This window comes from Microtus oregoni, unplaced genomic scaffold, assembly GCF_018167655.1.
Source record: "Microtus oregoni isolate MIOR12 unplaced genomic scaffold, Mior012 000025F_ref0000491, whole genome shotgun sequence".
Classification (NCBI taxonomy): domain Eukaryota; kingdom Metazoa; phylum Chordata; class Mammalia; order Rodentia; family Cricetidae; genus Microtus; species Microtus oregoni.
The window spans coordinates 28,706,604-28,733,312 of NW_024543084.1; the positions used below are offsets into that span (position 1 = coordinate 28,706,604).

Sequence of the window (26,709 nt, forward strand, 5' to 3'; positions counted from 1 at the left end):
TGCCATGCCTTGCCACTGTCTACTTTTAAATACACTGAGAAATAAGATGGAGTGATAAAGTGGCAGGATGAGTGCATAGATCATAATTAGGTGATAAGACAAATAACATAAATTCATTGTAAATGCAATTGAGGGGTATATCTGTTACAGTATATAATTCCCTCAATTTATAAACACTGAAAATTCTGTAGTAAAATTACAGGAGAAACAAGGGTATTTTACTCATAGGAATCTACTCCATAGAGGTAAAAGTTTTAAAATATAATAAAATAGATAATATACATTAATCTTTGAATATATACTTGGTATTTGGGATTAGATATGCTACCAGTTAATGATGACAAAAAAAATTAGTGGAGAATACAAGGAAGGGGACGTGTGCAAGAACGAGGAAAAGAGCTGGTTTCTGTGTGTGTTCCATGTAAAGTCATAGACCGTGGGAGCTGCAGGGAGCCAAAGAAGGTAACTGTGTACAAGCCTCTCAGACTGCATATGTAGAAAGCATGCCAGTTTGTTAGCTTCCCAATGTCACTGTGGCCAAAATACTTAAGAAAACCATGTAAAGAACAAAATAGTCTTTGCCTTATAGTTGCATAGGATTCAGTCCATGGAACTTGTCCCCATTACCTGTGCAGAACATTATGCTAGTGGAGTATCTTCTTCACCTCATGGTGTGTAGGAAAAAGAAAGAACTATAGGAAGAAGTCAGAACAAGGTATAATCCCCATAACATTTGCCTCAAGTTATCTCTTTCCTGCGACTAGTCTCCATCTCCTATTTTTCACCGCCTCCATTTATGTCAACATATCATGACTCCACCAAGGGATGAATCCAAGGGCTGAAGAAATGTCCCAGTTGGTCCTCATGCAAGCCCACGTGAAAACTGAATACGGTGGTGTACATCTGTAATTATCAGTGCTCTCCGGTGGCAGGGAAGTGGGTGGATCCTTGGAAATCACTGGCCAGTAAACCTTAGCTAATGAATCCCAGGTTTTGTGAGAGACAGTGTTTTCAAAGGTAGTGGAGAAAAATGGGAAAAGACACTGGGTATTGACCCCTGGTCTCCATGAGCACCCACATGGATAGGCACACATGTATACACATGCGCGCGCGCACACACACACACACACACGAGGGGCAGTCAACCCACTTATTAGGACAGAACACTTATAATCTTAGTTGTCTCTGGAAAAACCGTTACGGACACAGTCAGAAATGTATTGGCAATCGAGATTAACCATCAGCTAAATCAAATAATCTATTTTCAATAGACAATTGAAAAGCGGGTGTCCCACCTCTACGTCTCATGTTCTTAGCTGCTTTTCTCTGGATCTCTTTTCAATGAATTTTTCTTTGCATAAATAAAACAATGTCATTTATTAAACCCAGTGTGTGAAAGTGTCTTTTGTATTGTATGTGGGAAGAAGTAAGTTAATAGAGCCTGTCAGGTGACTAATTCTCAGCTAGGTAAAGTCAGCCAGGGTTAGCAGTAATTTTGTATTCCTTATGTAAGAGACCAATGAAGGCAGAATAAGGGGAGGTTCATCTGTACCTGGCACGATGCCTTCATAGTCTTTACAAACTGCTCAAAAATGCTTATTACATGATGAATTGTTTATTACTCTACCTCATATTCATTCCCATTAAGGTAAGGGCTTTGACAGTTTACTAAGTGTTATGTATCGGTGATGATATATCCATTTGTGGTTAGCTCTCTTAGTGGCTGCTATTCTGGTTTGTACATGCATCATAGCACAAAGTTAAGTTAATCGCACAGGACATAGGTTTTTTGCACAGGACATAGATTTTGGCTCTGTTTGCCTGATGAGTTGGTAAAAAAAAAATTGAATCTGATTGTAGATATGTAAAAACACTAGCCAGATTTAGACATGCATTTGTTACTTTGAATGTGAGCCAAAGAGAGATATGGCCACTAGACGGCTTGTAATTTTTATCTTCTTTAAAGTGACATGCCCTTTAGACTTGGGTTATTCCATTGGACTTGGAGATATGGGTATTTATACAGAACCAAAATCTAATTTTCACTGCACACTGAAAAACATTCTCTGTAAACGGATCCATTGGGAAGGTCTCATTAGGTTTCAATTTCTTCTCTGTTTTCACCTCTACCTAATGGTTACCTTCAGCCATCTAAAGAAACAAAAGGCAAAATTATCATCAATCACTGCATTTTATACATATCAGAGATGTAATAAGACTATAGGGTTGAAGGTGCAAAAAGAGAATCAATTCCAAATGCTAGTTTGGCAAGGTAATGCTACTCGTCAGTATAAAGGTAGAGAAGATCAGAGAACATGCGTGGACCATTGACCTTAATATAGTTTGAGATTTTTCAATGATGTTTGACATTTGTCTGACAACTATAGTTAAACTATAAATTTAAGCTAAGTCCTCCTCTTTTCTCCTCCACTTTTTTTCCTCGCCTCCTACGGATTTCAGTCCTCAGGTAGGATGGCGTCTAACTTGGGACAACATTCCCTCTTTGGCCTTCTGATTGCTGCGATTACAGGTCCAGCAAACATGTCTTTTTCAAATATGCTCTTCTCTGGTATCACTGTAAAAGTTGGTATATTTAACTCTCTACATAAAAATCAGCTTTATTCAAAATGCATGCATGAGTTGCCATTGCATTTGGAAAAAGTATTCATGGCCTTGGCGATGGTAGTGTAACTTCAGTGGTATAAATTCCACTGTGATCACTATCACTTCTGCTAAAAATGGAAGCTGGGTAACATCTCCCATGCTTTTCATAATTATTCAGGATCCACTGAGGAAAAACCACCATTGGAATTTAGAGATGTTTTAGCTAAAGTGCATGTGTTCCATCAACTACACAAAATGTGCTTCTGGAGAAACAGCGAGACTTCTGATTATACAATGTGGTAATGGGAAGAGATTGCAGAGCCTGTGTGGGCTGCCAGAGAGGTGCTAAGCTTTGAATAAAATGGCACTTTATCATCTTCGAGAAGCAATCAGAAGTGAGGAACAAAGACTTAAAAGTAAATTTAGACCAAATTCCCATACTTCTGTAATTTAAGTATTTGTTTTGCTTTCTCGTGCTTTAGATTAATCGCCTTCATATTAGAAAAACTGCCTTTCCTGTTCAGTGTCAGTAGGAGGGTCATTCAATAGTTCTGGGGTAAGGCGGAGGAATTTTGGTTAGAAACCGAATTTTTAAACTCAGAGAACAGTGAATTTTTACATAGTGTCTGAGAGGCATTTGAAATATTTGCTGGTAATTCATGCAGAATCCTCCAGGAAAGCTCTAGAGATCTGGGCTAGGGTCCAAAATTTTAAATTCCCTTGATTTATAAAACTTACTTGTCAGATTTTGGTATATACGCTCATACTTTCAGATCATATCTATAAAGTAAAAGATACTTTTATGTAGGGCTAGCATGTAAATATTTCTGAAAATTGCCTTTATTAAGTTATCTGCCTTTCATTTATACCCTAGTGCATTGGTTTTCTGTGGCTGCTATAACAAGTGACCACAAACACATTGCATATTAAAACGTTGAGAAATATATCCCCTCACAGTTTAGGAGACTGGGACTGTGAGATTCATGTGAAGACAGGGCGGCACTTCCTCTGAAATGTCCAAGGAGAATCTGTTCTCGCTTCGGGGTTGCAGGGAATCCTGGCTAATGACTTCATCACTTCACCGTCCTGGCCTCTTTTTCTTCTGCCTTCTCTTCTGCTTCTTTAAATTGCTCTCAGCCTTCTTCTTGTAAAGATACTTGTGATTACATTTAGAGCCCACCCACAGACTTTCCCCATCACAAACTCTTTAAATTTGATCTAAAGATTTTTTGCCATATAAGGAAATATTCAGAGATTTTTTTTTTTTTTTTTTTTTTTTTTTTTTAAGAATCAGGACATAGGCATCTTTGGATGGTAGCTATTCAGCCTTCACAGCAAGCATCACCTCACTGTGGGTATCCATATGGGTGGGTCCTGTGGTAATTTTCTCCCACTTTACCCTCGCTGTCAATGCAAGGGGAGTGGACAGCCAGCCAGGACAGTGTTAATCCACAAACCCTGATGTCTATGTGGGCAGGAGGGAGAAAGAGAAAATCATACAAAGATTAATGCTGTGTGTCTTCTTACTCAGGCATTCTCCATTTTATTTACTGATTCTGGAGCTCCCTGATTCAGCTAGACCAGAGAGTAACAGGAATCTTTCTTCTAGTTACAGAAGTTACAGATGCATGCTCCATACATGGCATTTTTTTTTAATATAGGTGCTAAGGATACTAATTGAAGTCCCCTCTGCTTAGATGGTGTGAACTTTATTAACTGAGCCATCTTCCCAGGCCCAAGGATTATTTTGTTGAGCTGTAGCCTGCACCTCCAGTTTTAACCACTCACATGGCCAATACATTTGATTAGAAGTGGACTGAGAGTACAGGCCATTTTAACAAGCGTTTCCTCACTGACACAGGCATTTGAAGCATGTGTCCTAGCAACAGTGACTCTTCTGTGAAGCTTATCTTTTTAGATTAGATTACATGCCTCTTTTCCCAGTACAGGGGAGCTAGGGAAGTTCAAGATCATTCTCAGCTCTGAAGTGAGTTGGAGAACAACTTCAGCTATATGAGACCTGCCTCAAAAAAGCAAAGGAAATCTTTCTTTTTTTTTCCACATCTTGTATTGAAATCTTAGTTCTTACGTGTCGTCTTAGTGTGGATTTGCAGAAGTCACCTGGTGTCTCTCTTCCTGTGCAACAGAAAGACAATAAAAGAGTAAAGGTGATAGTATAGATTGGGCAACCCTTGTCTAAAATGCTTGGTCCAAAAATGTTTCAGACTTTTTTCATGCATTGGAGCATTTGCACATAAAATATTCAATATTTGCATGTCTTACATATGATCTTGGGAAGGAATCCAAATCTGAGTAGGAAATTAATTTTTTTCTGGTAGACATTATGCACTGTCTGAAGGCATGCTTTCAGAGGACTTATAATAATTTTGTTCATATATTTTGTTTACCGTTTTTGAGAAAAAGCCTCACTATATAGCTCAGGGTGACCCTGAAATTTTTATTAGTTCAGGCTTATCTGAAACTTACGGTTAACACTTTTCAGCCTCCCTTGTGCTATGTTATAGGTGTGCAATACCTCTCCTGGTCTAAAACTAAGATTCATGGTGTAGACTTTTCCGTTTGTGGCATTGTGTTAGGGTTTTAAGATCTTCTCATTTGGAGCTCTTGTTGTTTGTTTGTTTGTGTGTTTGTTTGTTTGTTTTGGGGGTGAAGGGTATTTTATGTTTTTTTATTGTTTTGCTTTTTGATTAGAGTTGCACTGGTTCTTTCCTTGTCACTTTGACAAAATCTGTAGTTTCAGTGTATTTTTGCTAAATTTGGATGAGCATTGATAAGGGAATTTGCTATGGAAATAGTCTTTTTGCTGACATGTGACAACCTTCTGAAGCCTGCCTTCCCTCATCCGACGAGTGGCCAAGTAGCAGCTGATCCTCCTCTCCATTCTCAGAGTAGAGATCTTTTGCTGAACATTCAAGCTCTAACAGATCCAAGATTTTATTGAGAAAAAGTTCTAGCATCGTAGGTTTTACTGTTTTTTTTTTCTGTATTATTTTCTGCCATGCCTTTGCAAATGCATTTGTCTTACCTTTCTTTTGTCTTATTCTTAATTAAAGCTCTTTCCTGGGTATATGCTGTAGATGAGCAAATTGATCATAAGGACTTTATTTGGAATACTGATTTTGGGAGGGCCAGGAAGGCTATGTGTGTTTTACCAAGCTCTTGGGAAGCTTTCTGTCTCCTTCATCATTAGTATACATAGATATGGAGGTAGCACTTACTGAACCATAGGGAAAATAATGACCTTGGAATAATAAAAACCACTTGAGTTAGTGGTGTAGAAACTCTTAAAACTATCCCAGGATGCATTACCATATCTGACTTAATGCTTTCTTCCATGTGTCTATTCAGGTAATATAAGAGTAATGATATTTCTTCCATTATTGAAGAGTGTGACTACCCTTAAAGTCCATATTTATGAAGATGGTTTTTAAGTGAATGAAATAGAATGTGCTGCTTGAGTTCAATCATAGCCTAATTCTACTATACCAAGAAACAATGCACAGTACTATATGTTATTTATAAAAGATAGTTTTTGCTTACTGAATGTTTCTTTGTTTCACAAAATGCTCATTTTTCTCCCCTGTGAATTCTTAAGCTTCTAGAGACCAATCAGTTAATATATTCTGATTGTGAAGGCATGAGGAAGTTGCTCAAAATTTACTGAAGCCTTTGACTTTACTTTTTTACTGAATTCAGCATATGGAACAGAATTAAAAATACTAATTTGATCTTATTTCCTCTGTTTACAGGCCTTGTACAATTCAATCAAGAATGAGAAGCTTGAATGGGCAGTGTGAGTATGTTTGATATCAGCTTTTTAATAATGTGGTTTTTCACACTGCTGCAAATGAAGACTGTGTTTTTATTTCTGGGTGACCTGGACCCAAATAATCACACACAAACTATATTAATTATAACACTGCTTGACCAATGGCTTGGGCGTATTTTTACCTAGCTCTTTCATCTTAAGTTAACTCATTTCTATTATTTTATATTTTACCATGAGGCTTATGGTTTGTTACCACTTGCTTCTTGGGCAGCTACATGGCATCTGCCTGATTCCACCTTTTTTCCTCCTCTATCTCTGCTTAGATATCCCCACCTTGCTATATTCTCCCCTGCCATAGGCCAAAGAAGCTTCTTTATTAACCAGTGGTAATGAAACATATTCACAGCATACAGAGGGGAATCCCATATCATTTCCCCCTTTCTGTCTAAATAAAAAGGAGGGTTTTAACTTTAACATAGTAAAATTACAAAAAAAAATGAAAGATACCAAGCAAGAATTACAGTTACAATATATCTTTGTGAGTCTAAAGTTTCAGATCTCATTTATCTTTTATCATACTAAGAAAAACTATAACTGTCTTCAACTCCTTCAAAGACCCCAAGAAGAATATAATATTACCTAATAAAACAGGAAGTGCATTGTAAGCAACTTCTAAAACTCTAGAATTGACAGAGACATCTTGCTGCCTGGACAGTAACTCAAAGTTCATCTGTACCATTGGGGAATACATCTTCAGCCTACAGGTCCATAGTATCCAGCAGACTTTTCAGTGAAGCAGGAAATTTGAAAGACTGTTTCACCTATATTAGCTGTTACTCAGTCACTTTCTTCTGTGCCCTGAAGAATGTCTGGCAGACTCTTTCAGAAGCAGGAACCCTGAAAGACTGTCTCATTTTCTTTTGGCAAGTTCAGCAGTCATTTTTCTGTGGGTCCTGCATGTCTGGTTTATAGAGAATGCTATCAAGAAACGCAGGATAGAGCAATTCATTGTCCAAATGGCAAGACTTATCACATTGAAGACAAATTTCATAGAGTTTCTTCAGTGCCCATCAGCCTCTCTGAAGTAATTCATGTTGCTAGAATCAGACATGTCTCATTGTTGAGATAAGTCTACATTCTTAAAACCTTCTAAATGCCATATTCCATAGTTCTTTGAAGTATTGAAGATTATCTAACTGAAATGTATCTCTGTATATCTAGAAAACCTAACCAGAATTATTAAAAGTTTGGTTATTATAGATGACTATTAGCCTGTAAACAAGAGTAGACATATACATGTACACAGTATCATATCCCCCTTATTTTTTTTAGTAATTGACTGTGACCATTAATCATTTATAATCAATAGCCTTGAAATAAAAACAGACATTTATAAACAATCATTTTGGGAATTTGGGCATAGTTTTCTCCCGAACTGCTTCCTGCTTTTTGTTGTGTGAAGTATTTTTAGGGTTCATGGAGAACTTTTGGGGGCTCTTGTTCCATCAAACCACATTAGCCTGGAAGGAATCCACAGGTTCCCATCCTCTGTAGAAACAAAAGCAGAACCTCTTTTCCAAAGTGACAGATTCTTAGACTCAAATTTTGAAGTCAAGATAGCTTTAAAATATATATTTTGGTTTAGCTTAGCAGCCCCCAGAATCAAATGTTTTTCAGCAGTTAACTCATTAACAGTCAAAAATACAAAGAAAATACAATAATACACATAATCCAGACTCTCTGTGTATTTTCCATCTTTACACAGATTATTTTTAACTATATTACTTTTTAATGTTTATTTTATTTTCTTTATGCCTTTAATCTTTGATTGTCTGTACTCTTTTATATTACTTTTACTGTCTCTTTAAAGACTTTGTTTTATTTTTTTAAAACTATTTTTTTATAACTGCCTATACTCTTTTTCTTCTGTTTTTTAGCCTACATCCATTTTTTTTTAATAATTTTTTTATTAAGAAAAGAAGAAAAAAAACATAAACAAAAAACAAGTTTCCACCTCCTCCCAGCCTCCCATTTCCCTCCCCCTCCTCCCACCCTTCTCCCCCTTCTCCCACCCTTCTACCCCTCCCCCCACTCCTCTCCCCCTCCCTCTCCAGTCCACAGAGCAGTCCAGGTTCCCTGCCCTGTGGTAAGTCCTAGGTCCTCCCCCCTCCGTCCATATCTAGGAAGGTGAACATCCAAACTGGCTAGGCTTCCACAAAGCCAGCACATTAAGTAGGATCAAAACCCCGTGCCATTGTCCTTGGCGTCTCATCAGCCCTCATTGTTCGCCATGTTCAGAGAGTCCGGTTTTATCCCATGCTTTTTCGGTCACAGTCCAGCTGGCCTTGGTGAGCTCCCAGTAGATCAGCTCCACTGTCTCAGTGGGTGGGTGCACGCCTCGTGGTCCCGACTTCTTTGCTCATGTTCTCCCTCCTTCTGCTCCTCATTGGGACCTTGGGAGCTCAGTCCAGTGCTCCAGTGTGGGTCTCTGATTATTTGTAATAGCCAGAACCTGGAAACAACCTAGATGCCCTTCAATGGAAGAATGGATGAAGAAAGTATGGAATATATACACGCTAGAGTACTACGCTGCGGTAAAAAACAATGACTTCTCGAACTTTGCAGGCAAATGGATGGAAATAGAAAACACTATCCTGAGTGAGGTGTCCCACACCCAAAAAGATGAACATGGGATGTACTCGCTCATAATTGGTTTCTAGCCATAAATTAGGGCCACGGAGTCTACAATAGGTGAACCTAAAGAAGCTAAGTAAGAAGGTGAACCCAAGGAAAAACATATAGTTATCCTCTTGGCTAAGAGCCTACATCCATTTTTAAAACACATTATGACCCATCTAGAGGTTTATTTATGTTTGAATCTGTCTTCTTTATTGTATATCTGTAATCCTTTTTTTGAATCACTGCTTTAAACTGATAAGCAAGTATGGCAAGGACCAGAGCAATCACATTGTCTGTTTGTTCTATCTTGCTCTGCTTTTCAACATGGCGGAGGTCCATTTACTGCAAGCTTTGGGAGTCATGTTTACCACCCGACTCTGGGAAGCACTTGACCCATGCAGCCACCTAGTAACTTGCAGCAGGCTGCCCACAAACCTCATTTAAGTGCCCTGTAACAGGACCTCCCAAAAGAACCAGAGCATTTGAGCCACCAACATGAACCAGGAAACTTCCTCTTAAAGGAGCCACACAGTTTTTGCTGCTAAAGCTGAGTCAGGAAACCTTCTCTTAAAGCAGCTGTGCCTCTGCTCGCTGTCAGCAAACAGAGCCTACCTGAAAATACTCGGCTACCAAGAAGCCCCAATTGACTTCCATTTTTATGGGTCTAGAAGCCCTTTTTTTAAAAGCTTACTTAGACTTTATGTGGATATTCTTGCCAAACATTTGGGTGCTGTTTGTAAATGAAGACTACACTTTCATTTACATACTGCCCAGACCCAAATAATCACACAGAGACTTAATTATAGCCCTGCTTGACCAATGACGTGAGCATATTTCTAGCTAGCTCTTACATCTTAAATTAACCCATTCTATTATTTTCTATTTTATTATGAGACTCGTGGTTTGTTACCTCTTGCTTCTTGGGCAGCTACAAGCCATCTGTCTGACTCCACTTTCTTTCTTCCTCTGTCTCTGCTTAGAGATATTGCTATATTCTGCCCTGCCATAGGTCAAAAAATCTTCTTTATTAACCACTGGTAATAAAACATATTCACATCATACAGAGGGGAATCCCACATCACACTACCTTTCTTTATGCCTTGGAGGTGATTTTAGAGAGTAAAGTATGTATAACTAGTTCTTATTTTATGTCATTTGTCTTACCTGCTTTATGTAAAACCTGAGTAAACCTTGAGAACTCTGTTTCTCTTGGTGGTGGTAGTGTTTGTTAGCATTCTTCTTTTGCTCTCACCTATAAGTTTGTTACCTTATAATGAATCTTTGAAAATTGTTTTTATACCAAAACCTAAAATACATGGTATATGTATCATCTACTTATTTGAGTTTTCCTCTTGCTATCATCAAATATCAAATGAAGCCAATCTTGTTATTTATGACTCTAGTCTACTGTGACATGAATCAATATTAATGAAAAGAGGAAAAAGATTCCATGGGTAGATAAACTTGAGAAATGATTAAGCTAAGCCACCCATTTGTTTTAAACTTCAAGTTTAGAACATTACATATTATTAATAATCTCTCAAGGTATTGCATATTATTAACAGTCTCTAAAAGGAAGGAATAATTTTGAATCTGCTTGACAGTAAAATATACTGTTTCAGGGCTTATGCTTTAGGAAATATTGTTTAAATAAATTCTACTTAACTTTACATAAGCAAATAATACTTTCTTATTAAATTTTCACTAATATACAATTAATTTTTTTTAATAATTATTAGGTTTGTTGTTGAGATGGCTTAGTTGGTGAGAGAGAACTTGTTATTATTCTAAAGTTGTCCTCTGAACTCCACATGTATCATGACAGGCTGGTGCCCATACACCTTCTCCCTATGCCCTCCCACACACATATGCATAGTGAGTTTTTAAAGTTAGTATCATTTGAATTATTCCACTAATTCCAGGTTATATATTGCTGTTGTAGGTGACTCCATTTAGGAATTTAATATTTGCAAGTGTAATCACCTGCATTCTGTATTCATACATGATAACGCTCACTTAACAGCAATGTATCATTTTAAGGAGTTCCTGTAACATTCTCAACCGTCATGGTAGAGAGCACATGCTGTTCCTACAGAGAAGAGAGTTCAGTTCCCAGCACTGGCAGGGTATGGTATTCACAACCATAGCTCCAGTTCCAGAAGACCCTACACCATCTTCTGACTTCTAGGGGCACCAGGCATCACACTCATTGTGGAGTCAGTTCTGAGTATGAGTTTCCTTCTCAGTAGACCAAGTTAATGTCAGTGATTGCATCTCAGGTGACTTACTGAGGACCCAGAAGTATTCTGCAACACTATCCAAAAATGGATTGTACTTCAGTTCACACTTTATGCTGTAGCTGGGAAAACTCAGGTTCTACTTATTTTCTCTCCTTTTCTGCTTTGCATCCCTACTCCATATGCTTGGATGTATACTACTGGTTTGTGTTTTATAAAGAAGAAAAGTAAGGCACTGTGGCCGTTAATTATTTTTTAACCTTCTACAAAACAAAGAAGTTGGATAGAATCATCATGAGTATCTTTCCAGTTCTGGTATCCTGTTCTTGAATTTTACTTTATATGAACATATCCTAGGCGACTTTCCTGTGTAAATAAAATCATTGTTGAATAGAGTGACTATAAAACCAAGAAGCGAAGGGAATGGGGTGGATGAAGCAGTGTGGAGAAAGGCAGGTAGCTGTCCTACTTTGCTTTCTGCTGCTGTGATAAATACCACAAGTTCAGTCAGCTTGTGACGGGAAGGTTTGCCTCAGGTTTACAGTACTGCTGATCATCTGTTGAAACCAGTGTTGGTAGAACGCACTTCAGAAGGCAGTTCTGGACCTCAGCCTTATGGGATCCGCTAGATCACGCTGCTTTTCCTTAATAAATGTGTTGCTCCACATGTAGAGCTGCACCACAGTGCCCTTCTGACTCTCTTTATACCTCTCTGATTAATTTTCCACTTCTTATGCATGTGTGTCAGTCTGTACCTCCCTAAGTTCAACACTACAATTATCTCTTAAGATCATTGTTCTCCTTCACCCCTTAAACTTTATCTGCCAACCCTGTACAAATGCTCCCTCAACAAATGGAGTTCTGCCTACTTTCCTGAGTCTCAGTTACCTTTACATTGTGCTGCAGGGCTTTGGGCCAGCACTTGCATGCACCCTCTCTTTCTGGCTCTTATAGTATATTCATTACTGTTATAGATACTAGTAACTTTCTGCCTACCTGGGTTTTGACTTCTACATCACCTTTGACTTCAACCACAGCTTCTCTAAACCTGGCTTTCAGTAATGCCCTTCCCTTCAATCATGCTGCTGCTACTCATACTTATTGAAGCGTGCATCCTGTGTATCTCCAGAGCAAGATGTGTATGCCCGTCTCTTGTTTCTTTCTTCTACATTAACCTGATCAAAGCATCCCCATGCTGTAAAACTTCAAGTAGGCCCCATACTTTCTGTCTGTTACCTATTTTATTACAGTGCTGTCTTCACACAGTCCTCCTTTCAACTAAGCACAGTTACCAGTACTTGGCCCATGGTCTTTTCACTTTCTCTACTTTCTCTGCATGGAACCTTACCCCCAGATCTCAGCTTATATGACACCCATTCCATTACATCTTTCCTGGCCTTACCAACCAGAAATGATCTCCATTTTATTTTATCTGATACAACTATCAGTTTATACCCTCCATTATAGCTACTTTGAATAAAATTTCATTAGATTCCAGGTTTCTTGAGGAAATGAAACATGTCTGATTTCTCCCTATATTTCCTGCTTTGCCTGCCGTAATGCCTGTGTGCAGTGGAGATTCCATAAAAGGCTATCGGAAAGGTTGATTGTGTATGTGCATGTTCAGAACGCAAACAAAGGATGCTGCTCCTGTGGAATTTGTAAGGTAGTGCACACTTGAGTGGTAATTGCTGTGATGTTGATATCAGAGCCTTAGAGGAGACAGACATGTAGAATTATGGACTGCTATGCTATCTAAAGGGGTCTCAGCTGTTACATACATGGGAATATCTGAGGGAGCCCTCTCCTTGGGAATGTGAGTGACAGAAGAAGGACATGGCAATCAAGTAACAAACAGTACTCCTATTATGCTATTTTTAAAATGTGACTAAAGTTTTACTAAATAGTTTTTCTTTTGTAAATGTATGTACAAGGTTGGGGAGTGCATTGCTCTAACATAGAACCTTCTTTCTCTATGAGAGGAAAACAGAAATCAAGAAACATTCACTCATAGGTCCAAAGACACGAAGCTGGTACTGTGGCAAAGCCAGGCTTTGTTTCCTCTGATGCCAAGCCTGGCTTCCCCATAGGTATATAGTCTTACGACAGCCCTTATTGGAGAGCAGACGTCATGTCTGAGCATTTTTGTATCAGAGAGCTTTACATTGGTGTATGAGTCCCATCAGTTGCTCGTAGAATTTCAGGTATTGCCAGGATCAACTGTGAGATCAACCGCTCCCTGTTCCATTCTGTAAGTCCTTCTGGGCTCTGCCAAGTGTGGAGTACAAGAAGCAGATGTGACTGCAGCCCAGGTCTGCTCCTAATAAGGGAAAGTGTGAAAGGAGGAGAGGCCGCTGCAAGAATGAGAATGTAAAAATTGTAGTGAAGTAGGCACAGAGTTGTCTGGCTGCTGGAAAGAACTCAGCCACCGTACACGGAAAAAAACACTGTACCTCTGTCTCCATCCCTTTGCTCAGCTGCTCATTATTCATAAAGTGCATATTTGTTGAACTGCTTTGTCCTATGAGGAATGCTGGGAATTCAGAAAGAACAAAAGTCTATACACCACTATGACATTTTCCTTAGGTTTAAAGCAATTCAGAGTTCAAGTTTACAAAAATCAAAGTAGGGAATAGGAGAGAGATAAGACAGCCTTTATAACTAATTCTAGACTTCTTTAAAATATACTCACAGGGGAATCTTCAGAGAATACAGCTAACAATGTGGCAATGTTAAAAATAGTACTCAACAGAAAAAAAATAATGAATTTAATGCCTTAACCTGTATGATTTTTGTTATAGCTATATGGCATCTGTATATAGGAATGCCAAGGAGTCTTCTTTAACATGTGTGTACCTGATGCATGTACCTGGTCTCACTTTAATGAAGTCACAATATAGCTCATTTTCAATACAGAGCTCCTGGGTTATACTCTCTTCTTAGTACGTTGCTCCTGCTCCTCATTTTGAGTCTGAATACACATTTTTAACTGCATCATGGCATAATCTTTGCTGCTTCATATTACCCTACCCTACCATTCATGATGAGACCATTTCAAAATCTTTGCTATCTTTTCTTCTAAACTAAACCATTTCTTGTCTGCCCTCAAATTATTCTGTGGTGTAGTGGGACACTGGGCTTTTTCTGTCCCTCTTCATCTTTTAGACTACCTCTGCACGTTTCAAAGGGCAACCATTAAACTTCCACTTTGTGAACTTTAAATGTAACTGTTCTTTCTGATACCATTGTTGCTCAGAGACTAATTTGCTGACACCAGAAAATGGAAAAACTTTCACGACTTGTTCCCACTTCTTTACTGCTATGTCTAGTGTGTGTGTGTGTGTGTGTGTGTGTGTGTGTGTGTGTGTGTGAAAGAGAGAGAGAGAGAGAGAGAGAATGGTATGTTATATGATTTTGTATATTATGATATATGTCAATGGTGTGTGTATATAAATACGGATGTATGGATGTATGTGGTGTGAGTGTGTGCGTATGTGTAATATGTCTGTATGGTATAAGTATGTGTACGTGTTCATGGGGTGTGTGGTATGAGTATGTGTGTGGTGTGAGTTTGTATGATCGTGATATAAATGTTTGTGAGTCTGTGTATGGTGTAGGTGTATTGTATTGTGAGTGTGTTATGTGTCTTGTGGGCGTATGTTTGTGGTATGAATGTGCTTTAAGTGTGTGTATATGGTATGAGTCAATGTGTGTGTGTGTGTGTGTGTGTGTGAATTGTATGAGTGAGTGAGTATGTGAGTGTGAGTGCCTGTGTACGTGTGTGTTTGAGAGAGTGCATGTGTCGTGTTTTTACATTCTCATTCTTGCAGCGGCCTCTCCTCCTTTCACACTTTCCCTTATTAGGAGCAGACCTGGGCTGCAGTCACATCTGCTTCTTGTACTCCACACTTGGCAGGGCCCAGAAGGACTTACAGAATTTTCCCACTTTTTCTCACCTGCCTTGTCTATAACTCTTTTCTGGGAGGAAGCTTGAGGGATGGAGAGGATGTGCAGCAACTTGCTACCTGTCCTTGTGGCTGAGCACTTTAATTCTGTATCTCACCTAAGGGTTTGGACTGAAATTGATTATTACTTCCATTTTTCTGTGTCTCTTGAAGCCTTTTTCTAAGAAATGAATCCTCAGAACTCCTTTATTCTTGCTTTTTTAAAATTTCCTTGTAATATTTTACTTAACTGGGTGTTGATTCAAATTTTCAGTAATAATGTAAAATAATTAAAATGTAATTTCTGTTTCTCTGTGGGAAATAGCCACCCTCTAAGAACAAATCATTTTGTTTTGCCCAAGACACCTTTCTTTTATACTTCAGACTGACTTAGATGTGTCACCTTTACTTATGAAGATGAGTTCATCTCATTTAAGTTTTTCTTTTAATAATTTATTCCATGAAATCCTTCCTTTGGGCTTCCTCACTTCCACAAATCAGAATCATCTAGTAATAATAACTGAATGCCCCTTGTCTGCCTTTGGGTTTAAGGTAGTGTTCTAGAGCTAGAGAGATGCTCTTTTAGAGGACTCAGGTTCAATTCCCACCACCCACGTGGCAGCTCACCAATGTCTGTAACTCTAAGATCTAACACCCTCACCCATGCATATTTGCAGGAAAAACAACAACACACATAGAAATGAAGATAAATTATTTTGAAAAGTAGTGTTCTAAAGTGTGATTAGCATCATCAAAAATCAGTTAATCAGTTAATTATATTAATAACAACAACAACCCAAATCTCCTGTAGCCCAGCTGGGCTTTTCCTGCTTTTGTAGCTGAGGGTAGCCTTGAAGTCTGACCATCCCGCTCTGAATCCGGAGTGCCCGAATTACAGGCTTGCTTCACATAGCTAGTTTCATAGGGTGCTGCAGATCAAATCCAGGGCCTCATGCATGCTAGGCAAACACTCCACCAGTTAAACAATTCTCCATCCCTTTCTTGGAATATTTTTACCCTGAGATAAAGTTGTTTCCATGAAAAAGATAAATCACAGTAGTTTCTTCTTTGTGTCATTGTTTTGGGGACGTCTGTTCATATTCCTACCGTGGTAGGTACTGCCTCATGCGTCACTCTGGGTAATGCCAGTGTTGTAACGTCAGTGTTACCACCGCAGCTTGAGAGGATGTGCACAGTGTTTACAGACAGGATATTACTACTAGGGAGGAGTGTGAGCAAAGCACAGTGACATGCATGTGTGAAAATGTCACGACGAATCACATTAAATCACATTATTTTGTACACTTAAGAGATTAGTTGAATATTAAAAAAACAGATGGCATAATGATTAAAAATTGGCATTTAACTTAAGATTTGGAGCTGAAGAAAACATATCATCTGGAAATTTGCTATCTAAAAATTGATCCTGAGCTTCAGTTGGTCTTTAGAGTTTGAAGTAAGCGAAGCTTCAGGACAGATAATTAGAGAATTCCTCAGACAACTCTATAAAATGTCATCTTGTTATCCTAGATCATAGCCCACACTTAACATTTCCTCTCTCGAAGTGTTGTTTCTTTTTCCCACTTTTTCTCAGTGAAAATGGTGTCTTTTTCAAATGTTTATAATTCAAGCATATAGGAGACTGGAGTAATTTGTCACCAAATTCTTCCCTTTCAAATGGTAATTCAGAAGGGAAAGGGAAAAAGAAACATTATGTATTTCCTGTGTAAATGTGGTCTCTGAGTGATTGGATTGAGATGGATCCTTGGAATGTTTCAGGGTTTCATGTGAAGACAGTTGTAGCACAGAAAAAGCAGGCCTTGATAGAGAAGCTGTCATTACTTCCCATTTTCAGGGGGAATATGCGAAGTCATCTGGTTGGTGACTAGACGGAGTGTGACTTTAATGTTGCTATCTTACTTGTGCAAAAGCCTTTTTCTTTAAAGACACATATAAAGGCCTCCCATTATGATGCTCTTAGTTTAGAAAACTAAGCACTACAATTGTTAAAAATAGATTTTTATTTAGAAAGTGAGCTATGAGCCCCCATCTTCTTCACATCTGGCAGCATTCTTTCTGATATTAAAGGGCGCCCCACAGAGCTTAACACTTAGATAAAGCACAAACCATGCTTTCACAATTTAAAGGTCTATGCCAAACCCAGCTATTTTTAGAAAATAAAATGCAATGTGTTTCATACTTGCAGTAATGTTTTGAAGTTTATCTACATGCTTTGTTTTTATTTTTGGTAAGTGATGAGGGCAGATCCATTTTAAACTCCTCCTGCCTTATGGCATAAAATGTAGAACAACAGACAACCCATGATGACTTATCACTGCTTTAGTTTATCTCCTATCATCTGGCTTAATACATCTCAGTATCCAGCGTAGTGATTTATTTACTCGTGTATCAAACCATATTCACCTGTTGTTTTAAAGTGTTGGGTTGATTATTTTAGAAACTCATTTGAGTGTAATTTCAGAGTTTTCTTTTAAAATAAACTATAAGATCTGACAATTACCACAATCCATTACCCAATTTCTCCCACCCCAGAATAGTCCTCATGCTGGGCAGCCATCTTGTTTTATGTACACTCTTCTCTGTTATTGTGGCTGGACAGTGCTCTGTACACAACTCTGCTGGACCATATATTGCCTTATTTCAGTCAAGAGATGCTCCTCATTGTGTCTTATTCACCCCCTAGGTATTTTCATCAGTTTGTTGCTTCCTAGCAACTTTAGTGCTTGATTTGATTCTGATATCTATCAAGCTGGCACTGAGTGTGTCACAAGGAACATATCCAGATGCTTCCTCCATGGAGGAGAATGGATGTTAGGCTGCCTGCTACCTGCTGTGTTCCACATGTATTCGTGTAGGTGAAATGATGCCACAGTTAGGGACATTCTCTTGTAGTCCTGTGAGCTCTCTTCCTGTAACTTCTGACATCTCCTGTCTAGATCGTGATTTTCAGTGAGATGATGACATCTAGCTTTAGAGCGATTCTGAGAAGAAGATCATAAATTATGGAGATCATAGCTGTGACTTGGGATTTAGAGTGGGGCTTGGTACCTCATTCCTTTCTTTGTTTCTGCTAGAGAAAATATACACAGATCAAAAAGCTGCAGCTAGTGAGTTTTGCTCAAGCTACCTGATAGAGGGAATGAAAATGTGCACTTCAATACCAAGGTGTCTCCCTGCCCAACCTATAGGGATAATTTGTAAAAATTGAAGGCACACAGAACCTGGTACTTCTGACTCATTGACAACCTGACATCAAATCCTGAAATTCTAGAACACTTCCAACATATACACTTATCAAGGCATTACGCTGTCCTGTAATTTTATTATTATTTAATATATGTTACATATTATTTAATATACTTATTTTTTAATACATAACACATTTCTAGATATAAGGAAAAATAAAGAGCATACTAAAATCAGGGAACACAATTTGAAGAGGCAGAGGCAGCATCAGAGTCAGGGTCAGCTAATGTAAGAAAGTTGGATTTGTCAGAGCTGGGACTTAACGCTGCTTAAGATGCTAAGTACTGCAATGGATAAAGTAAGCAGCATGTGTGAACAGATGGGAGATATTAGCAAAGAGATGGGAGTTCTAAGGGAAAAAAATGAAACTATATATTAAAAGACATGGTAGGATGTTTGGGCCCATTAATAGTATAAACATGTGTGAGAAAAGATTCTAAACTTGAGGATATATCAGTAGGAACTTCTGAGTGTAGAAAAGAGGGTAGGGTCTAAGATTTAGAAAACGGACAGAATATCTGAGAACTCAACAGCTGTGAAGGGTGTGTAGCATCCTGACAGCATGTGGGAAAGAAACAAGGGGGAAGGGAAAGAGATAATGAACCAGTAACGACTGAGAATTTCCCACCAATGTCAGACAGCAAGCCACAGATCCAGACAGCTCAGAAGATATGAGAGAAAATAAATGAGTGAAATTAGGGAATGAGTGAGAACCTTATATCTTGGCATTTCATTTCAAACTACAAAGTAAACCTACTGTTGACTCAAGGAAACGCATTTTAAATGTAAATACACATATGAGCTAGAGCAGCAGGATGGACTGAAACAAACTGTGATAACTGGAACTGAGGAAAAGGACAGAGTAGCCATATCAGCTCAGCTGAGAAGTTGAAGAGCAAGAAAACTTTCAGGAATGAAGAAGGTGTGTGATGATGGCAATAAGAGAGGAGTCTATTCTCCAAAAAGCCATGATAGACCTTAACGTGTGCATCTAACAAACGTCACCATGGGCAAGCTGGTAGACTCTAAACCTTACACATGAACTGGCTGATCCAGGAGGCTGAAAGTCAGAGTTCAGCACTGTGCATTTTTCCTGCACCATCAACAGACTGGGTATAATTGATATCTGTTGGTGAATTCCTATAGTAACAACAGAATTCACATTCTCAAGGACATGTAGAATGTTAACTGTAGTAAAAAGGGCAGCGGGGCTGTGTCCCCAGTACCCCAGCCGCCCGCACGGCTAGCTTATGCCCGAAATAACAACACACAAACTGTATTCATTTAAACACTGCTTGGCCCATTCTCTTCTAGGCTAACTCACATATTAATTTAGCCCATTTCTAATCATCTGTGTATGGCACCCCAAGGTGCGCTTACCAGGAAGATTCTAGCCTATGTCCATCCTGGGTCGGAGCTTCATCCCGGGAGCGGGGCATGGCGTCTCTCTCAGGCGTCTGCTCCAGAGAAGAGAGCTGTCGAGACTGAGCTCGCTCACTTCCTCTTCCTCCCAGCATTCTGTTCTGTTTACTCCTCCCACCTATTCTCTAACCAATAAAATGGGCCAAGGCAGTTCCTTTATTAGCCAATGACCTTCCTCCATCAGTTAACCATAGTTAGTCACATTCCCAGCCACAGTAAAATATATCCTAACAAATTTTTAAGTGGAAAGTTTACATTTGCCCTCAGACTAGAATGGACTTAAGTGAAAAATCAACAACTAAATTGTAAAATCCAATAAAAATGTAGAGACTATGCAGCATGCTTTTAAATAGTTCGTGAGGGCAATAACTCTGAAGAGAAATTTAAATGGTTTAATCTAAAGGGAGAAATGAAAATTCATCTTTTCATAATTTGTGTGCTATGGTAAACTGAAAAAGCATGGTATAAAACAGGACTCTCTGAACATGGCGGACAGTGAGGGCTGATGAGAAGCCAAGGACAATGGCACTGAGTTTTGATCCTACTGCACGTACTGGCTTTGTGGGAGCCTAGCCTGTTTGGATGCTCACCTTCCTAGACTTGGATGGAGGGGGTAGGATCTTGGACTTCCCACAGGGCAGGGAACCCTGACTGATCTTCAGACTGGAGAGGGAGGGGAAGGAGAGTGAGGCCTGGGGAGTGGGGGAAGGAGGAGGAAAAGGGGAGGTGGGGAAGAGGCGGAAAGTTTTAATAATAAAAAAAATGCATACAAAAAGGTAATACTTCCTTACTTAGCAACTTGTGTATAGTTAGAGAAAGAACGGGTTTTCAAATCAGGGATTGAACTTTCTACATTAGGAGCCTGCAGCCAGGAGGGGAAAGATCTGTTAAAACCAAAAGTAGATAGAAAAGACAAAGAAGAGGTACTGAGGAGTTCCATCTGGACAGGCGTCTATGTTTCAGTGCTGAGGAGTTTCATCTGGACCGGACGGTTCCTGCTTCTACACTGAAGAGTTACACCCAGAGAGTCAGTCACAGCAAAGACTAGACCAAGACACCAGGCCTCTCCTGGCTCCATTTGAAGGAAGAGATGGGAAGGCGCCAAGGCAAGAATTCCTCTAACAACCTGAAAGGCAACATGACATCACCAGAATCCAGGGATCCCGAAAGAAGAAGAATTGTACACCCTACTCTAGAAGAATTAGAAGGAATCGACTCAAAAATGAATTATATGAAAATAATAGAAGACCTTAAACAGGAGGTGAAAAACTGCCATAAACAATGAGAGATCACAAACAAAAAGGTAGAGGAAATGAATAAATCGCTCAAAGATACCCAAGAAAACCAAGAGAAACAAGAAAAAGCAATCAAACAGGTAAGGGAAGCAGTTCAAGACATGAAGAATGAATTGGAAGTAATGAAGAAAACACAAACCGAGGGAAGGATGGAGATGGAAAATCTGGGTAAATGAAAAGGAAATACAGAGACAACAGATTACAAGAGATAGAAGAAAGAATTTCAGACACTGAAGATACCATAGAGAAAATAAACACACTGATCAAAGAAAACAGCAAAGCCAACAACCTCTCATCACAAAACATTCAGGAAATATGGGACACAATAAAAAGACCAAACCTAAGAATAATTGGGATAGAAGAAAGAGAAGAAGTACAGCTCAACGGTCCAGAAAATATATTTAATACAATTATAGAAGAAAACTTTCCCAACCTAAAGAAGGATATTCCTTTGAAGGTTCAAGAAGCATACAGAACACCGAATAGACTGGACCAAAAAAATAACATCTCCTCTCCATATAATAATCAAAACACAAAACATACAGAATAAAGAAAGAATATTAAGAGCTGCAAAGGAAAAAGGCCAAGTTACTTATAAAGGTAAACCTATCAGATTTACACCTGATTTCTCTATGGAAACAATGAAAGCCAGAAGGTCCCGGATAGATGTACTGCAGAAACTAAGAGACCATGGATGCAAGCCCAGACTACTATACCCAGCCGAGCTTTCGTTCACTATAAATGGAGAAAACAAAATTTTCTAGGATAAAAACAAATTTAAACAATACATAGCCACAAATCCAGCCTTACAGAGAGTAATAGAAGGAAAATCATAAACCAAGGAGTCCAACAATAACCACAATAACTCAGTCATCTAGACCCTTCACCAGCACAACTCAAAGAAAGGAAACACACAAACTCTACTACTTAAAAAGTGACCGGAGTTAACAACCACTGGTCATTAAAATCACTTAATGTCAATGGGCTCAACTCACCTTTAAAAAGGAACAGGCTAAGAGATTGGATACGAAAACAGGATCCAACATTCTGCTGTTTACAAGAAACACATCTTAACCACAAAGACAGACACCTACTCAGAGTAAAGGGATGGGAAAAGGTTTATCAAGCAGGTGTGGCCATACTAATTTCTAACAAAGTTGACTTCAATCTTAAATCATTCAGAAGAGATGGAGAAGGACATTTTATACTCATAACAGGAACAATTCATCAGGATGAAGTCTCAATCCTGAATATCTATGCCCCTAATATAAAAGCACCCACGTACGTAAAAGAAACATTACTAAAACTCAAGGCAGCCATCAAACCACACACACTAATAGTAGGAGACTTCAACACTCCTCTCTCACCAATGGACAGGTCAATCAGACAGAAACCTAACAGAGAAATAAGAGAATTAATGGAGGTAATGAATCAAATGGACTTAACAGACATCTATAGAAAATTCCACCCAAATAGGAAAGAATATACCTTCTTCTCTGCAGCTCATGGAACCTTCTCAAAAATTGACCACATACTTGGTAACAAAGCAAACTTCCACAGTTACAAAAAAATATTCGTAACCTCCTGTGTCTTACAGATCACCATGGATTAAAGTTAGAATTCAACAACAATGCTACCCCCAGAAAGCCTACAAACTCATGGGAACTGAACAGTCAACTACTGAACCACACCTGGATCAAGGAAGAAATAAAGAAAGAAATTAAAGTCTTCCTTGAATTCAATGAAAATAAAGAAACAACCTACTCAAACTTATGGGACACTATGAAAGCAGTCCTGAGAGGAAAGTTCATAGCACTAAGTGCCCACTTAAAGGAAACAGAGAAAGCACACATTGGAGACTTAACAGCCCACCTAAAAGCTCTAGAAAAAAAAGAAGCAGACAGGCCCAGGAGAAGTAGAAGACTGGAAATAATCAAACTGAGGGCTGAATTCAACAAAATAGAAACACAGAAAACAATCCAAAGAATCAATGAAACAAAAAGCTGGTTCCTGGAGAAAATCAACAAGATTGATAAACCCCTATCCAAACTAATCAAACGGCAGAGAGAGAATATGCAAATTAATAGGATCAGAAATGAAAAGGGGGACATAACCACAGACACAGAGGAAATTCCGAGAATCGTTAGATCTTACTACAAAAGCCTGTATGCCACAAAACTGGAAAATGTAAAAGAAATGGACACTTTTTTAGATAAATACCATATACCAAAGTTAAACCAGGACCAGGTGAACAACCTAAATAGACCTGTTAGTCGCGAAGAATTTGAAGCTGTTATCAAAAATCTCCCTTCCAAAAAAAGGCCAGGACCAGATGGTTTCAATGCAGAATTCTACCAGAACTTTCAAGAAGAGCTAATACCTATACTCCTTAATGTATTCCACAATATAGAAACAGAAGAGTCATTGCCAAATTCCTTTTATGAAGCTACAGTCACTCTGATACCAAAACCGCCCAAAGACTCGACCAAGAAAGAGAATTATAGGCCAATCTCACTCATGAACATCAACGCAAAAATCCTCAACAAAATACTGGCAAACCATATCCAAGAACACATTAGGAAAATTATCCATTATGATCAAGTAGGCTTCATACCAGGGATGCAGGGCTGGTTCAACATACGAAAATCTTTCAATGTAATCCAACATATAAATAAACTGAAAGAAAAAAAAAATATGATCATTTCATTAGATGCTGAAAAAGCATTTGACAAAATTCAACATCCCTTTATGATAATAGTATTGGAGAGATTAGGGATACAAGGGTCATACCTAAATATAATAAAAGCTATATACAGCAAGCCGACAGCTAACATCAAATTAAACGGAGAGAAACTCAAAGCCATCCCACTTAACTCAGGAACACGACAAGGCTGTCCACTCTCGCCATACCTCTTCAATATAGTGCTTGAAGTTCTAGCAATAGCAATAAGACAACATAATGGGATCAAGGGGATTCGAATTGGAAAGGAAGAAGTTAAACTTTCGTTATTTGCAGATGATATGATAGTGTACATAAGCGACCCCCAAAACTCCACCAAAGAACTTTTACAGCTGATAAACAGCTTTAGTAATGTGGCAGGATACAAGATCAACTCCAAAAAGTCAGTCGCCCTCTTATACACAAAGGATATGGAAGCAGAGAGGGAAATCAGAGAAGCTTCACCTTTTACGATAGCCACAAACAGCATAAAATATATTGGGGTAACTCTAACCAAGGAAGTGAAAGATCTCTTTGACAAGAACTTTAAGGCATTGAAGAAAGAAATTGAAGAGGATACCATAAAATGGAAGGACCTCCCCTGCTCTTGGATTGGGAGGATCAACATAGTAAAAATGGCAATTCTAACAAAGGCAATTTATAGATTCAGTGCAATCCCCATCAAGGTCCCATCAAAATTCTTCACAGATCTTGAGAGGACAATAATCAACTTTATATGGAAAAACAAAAAACCCAGGATAGCCAAAACAATCCTATACAATAAAGGATCTTCTGGAGGCATTACATCCCTGACTTCAAACTCTATTACAGAGCTACAGTAATGAAAACAGTGTGGTACTGGCATAAAAACAGAAAAGTCGACCAATGGAATCGTATAGAAGACCCAGATTTTAACCCACAAACCTATGAACACCTCATTTTCGATAAAGGAGCTAAAAGTATACAATGGAAGAAAGAAAGCATCTTCAACAAATGGTGCTGGCACAACTGGATGTCAACCTGTAGAAGAATGAAAATAGATCCACATCTATCACCATGCACAAAACTCAAGTCCAAATGGATTAAAGACCTCAATATCAATCTGAACACACTGAACCTGATAGAAGAGAAAGTGGGAAGTACCCTACAACAGATGGGCACAGTAGATCGCTTCCTAGGTATAACCCCAGCAGCACAGACATTAAGGGCAACATTGAATAAATGGGACGTACTAAAACTGAGAAGCTTCTGTAAAGCAAAGGAGACTGTCACTAAGACAAAAAGGCAACCTACTGACTGGGAGAAGATCTTCACCAACCCCGCAACAGACAAAGGTCTGATCTCCAAAATATATAGAGAACTCAAGAAACTAGACCGCAAAAGGCTAATCAACCCAATTAAAAAATGGGGCACTGAACTGAACAGAGAATTCTCAACAGAAGAAGTTCAAATGGATAAAAGGCACTTAAGGTCAGGCTTAACTTCCTTAGTAATCAGGGAAATGCAAATCAAAACAACTTTGAGATATCATCTTACACCTGTCAGAATGGCTAAAATTAAAAACACCAATGATAGCCTTTGCTGGAGAGGCTGTGGAGGAAGGGGTACACTCATCCATTGCTGGTGGGAATGCAATCTTGTGCTACCACTTTGGAAATCAGTGTTTCGGTTTCTCAGGAAATTTGGGCTCAACCTGGACCCAGCAATACCACTCTTGGGAATATACCCAAGAGATGCCCTAGCATATGACAAGAGCATTTGTTCAACTATGTTCATAGCAGTATTATTTGTAATAGCCAGAACCTGGAAACAACCTAGGTGTCCTTCAATGGAAGAATGGTTGAAGAAAGTGTGGAATATATACACATTAGAGTACTACGCTGCAGTAAAAAACAATGACTTCTCAAATTTTGCATGCAAATGGATGGAAATAGAAAACACTATCCTGAGTGAGGTAACCCAGACCCAAAAAATGAACATGGGATGTACTCACTCATAATTGGTTTATAGCCATAAATAAGGGTCACGGAGTCTACAATTGGTGAACTTAAAGAAGCTAAATAAGAAGGTGAACCCAAGGAAAAACATAGTTATCCTCTTGCCTATGGGAAGTAGATAAAATTGCCGGGGAGAAAATTGGGATCTTAGGGTGGGGTGGGTTGGGAGTATTGGGAGATGGGGAGAGAAAAATGAGAAGGGGAGGATGGGGAGAACTTGGGGAAACAGGATGATTGGGATAAAGGAAGGCTGGATAGGGAAGCACGGAAGCACAATTCTTAGTTAAGGGAGCCACCTTAGGGCTGGCAAGAGACTTGAACCTAGAGTGGCTCCCAGGAGCCCAAGGTGATGTCCCCAGTTAGTTCCTTGGGCAGATGAGGATAGGGAACCTGAAATGACCCTATCCTATAGCAATACTGACGAATATCTTGCATATCACCATAGAACCTTCATCTGGTGATGGATGGAGATAAAGACAGAGACCCACATTGGAGCACTGAACTGAGCTCCCAAGGTCCCAATGAGGAGCGGAAGGAGGGAGAAGATGAGCAAGGAAGTCAGAACCACGAGGGTGCACCCACCCACTGAGACAGTGGGGCTGATCTATTGGGAGCTCACCAAGGCCAGCTGGACTATGACTGAAAAAGCATGGGATAAAACCAGACTCTCTGAACATGGCGAACAATGAGGGATGATGAGAAGCCAAGGACAATGGCACGGAGTTTTGATCCTACTTCATGTTCGGGCTTTGTGG

General features: G+C 39.0%; 1 protein-coding gene across 4 annotated transcripts in view; it reads left to right on the plus strand.

Annotated features, from left to right (window-relative positions):
• The window catches only part of Psd3 (pleckstrin and Sec7 domain containing 3), a 372,681-nt gene that overhangs the window by 269,193 nt on the left and 76,779 nt on the right, over positions 1-26,709 (plus strand). For all 4 annotated transcript variants that reach the window (XM_041674594.1, XM_041674595.1, XM_041674597.1 and 1 more), the window contains one exon: positions 6,375-6,418. In XM_041674594.1, coding sequence (XP_041530528.1) covers positions 6,375-6,418 — 44 coding nt within the window. The remainder of the gene's footprint in view (positions 1-6,374; positions 6,419-26,709) is intronic.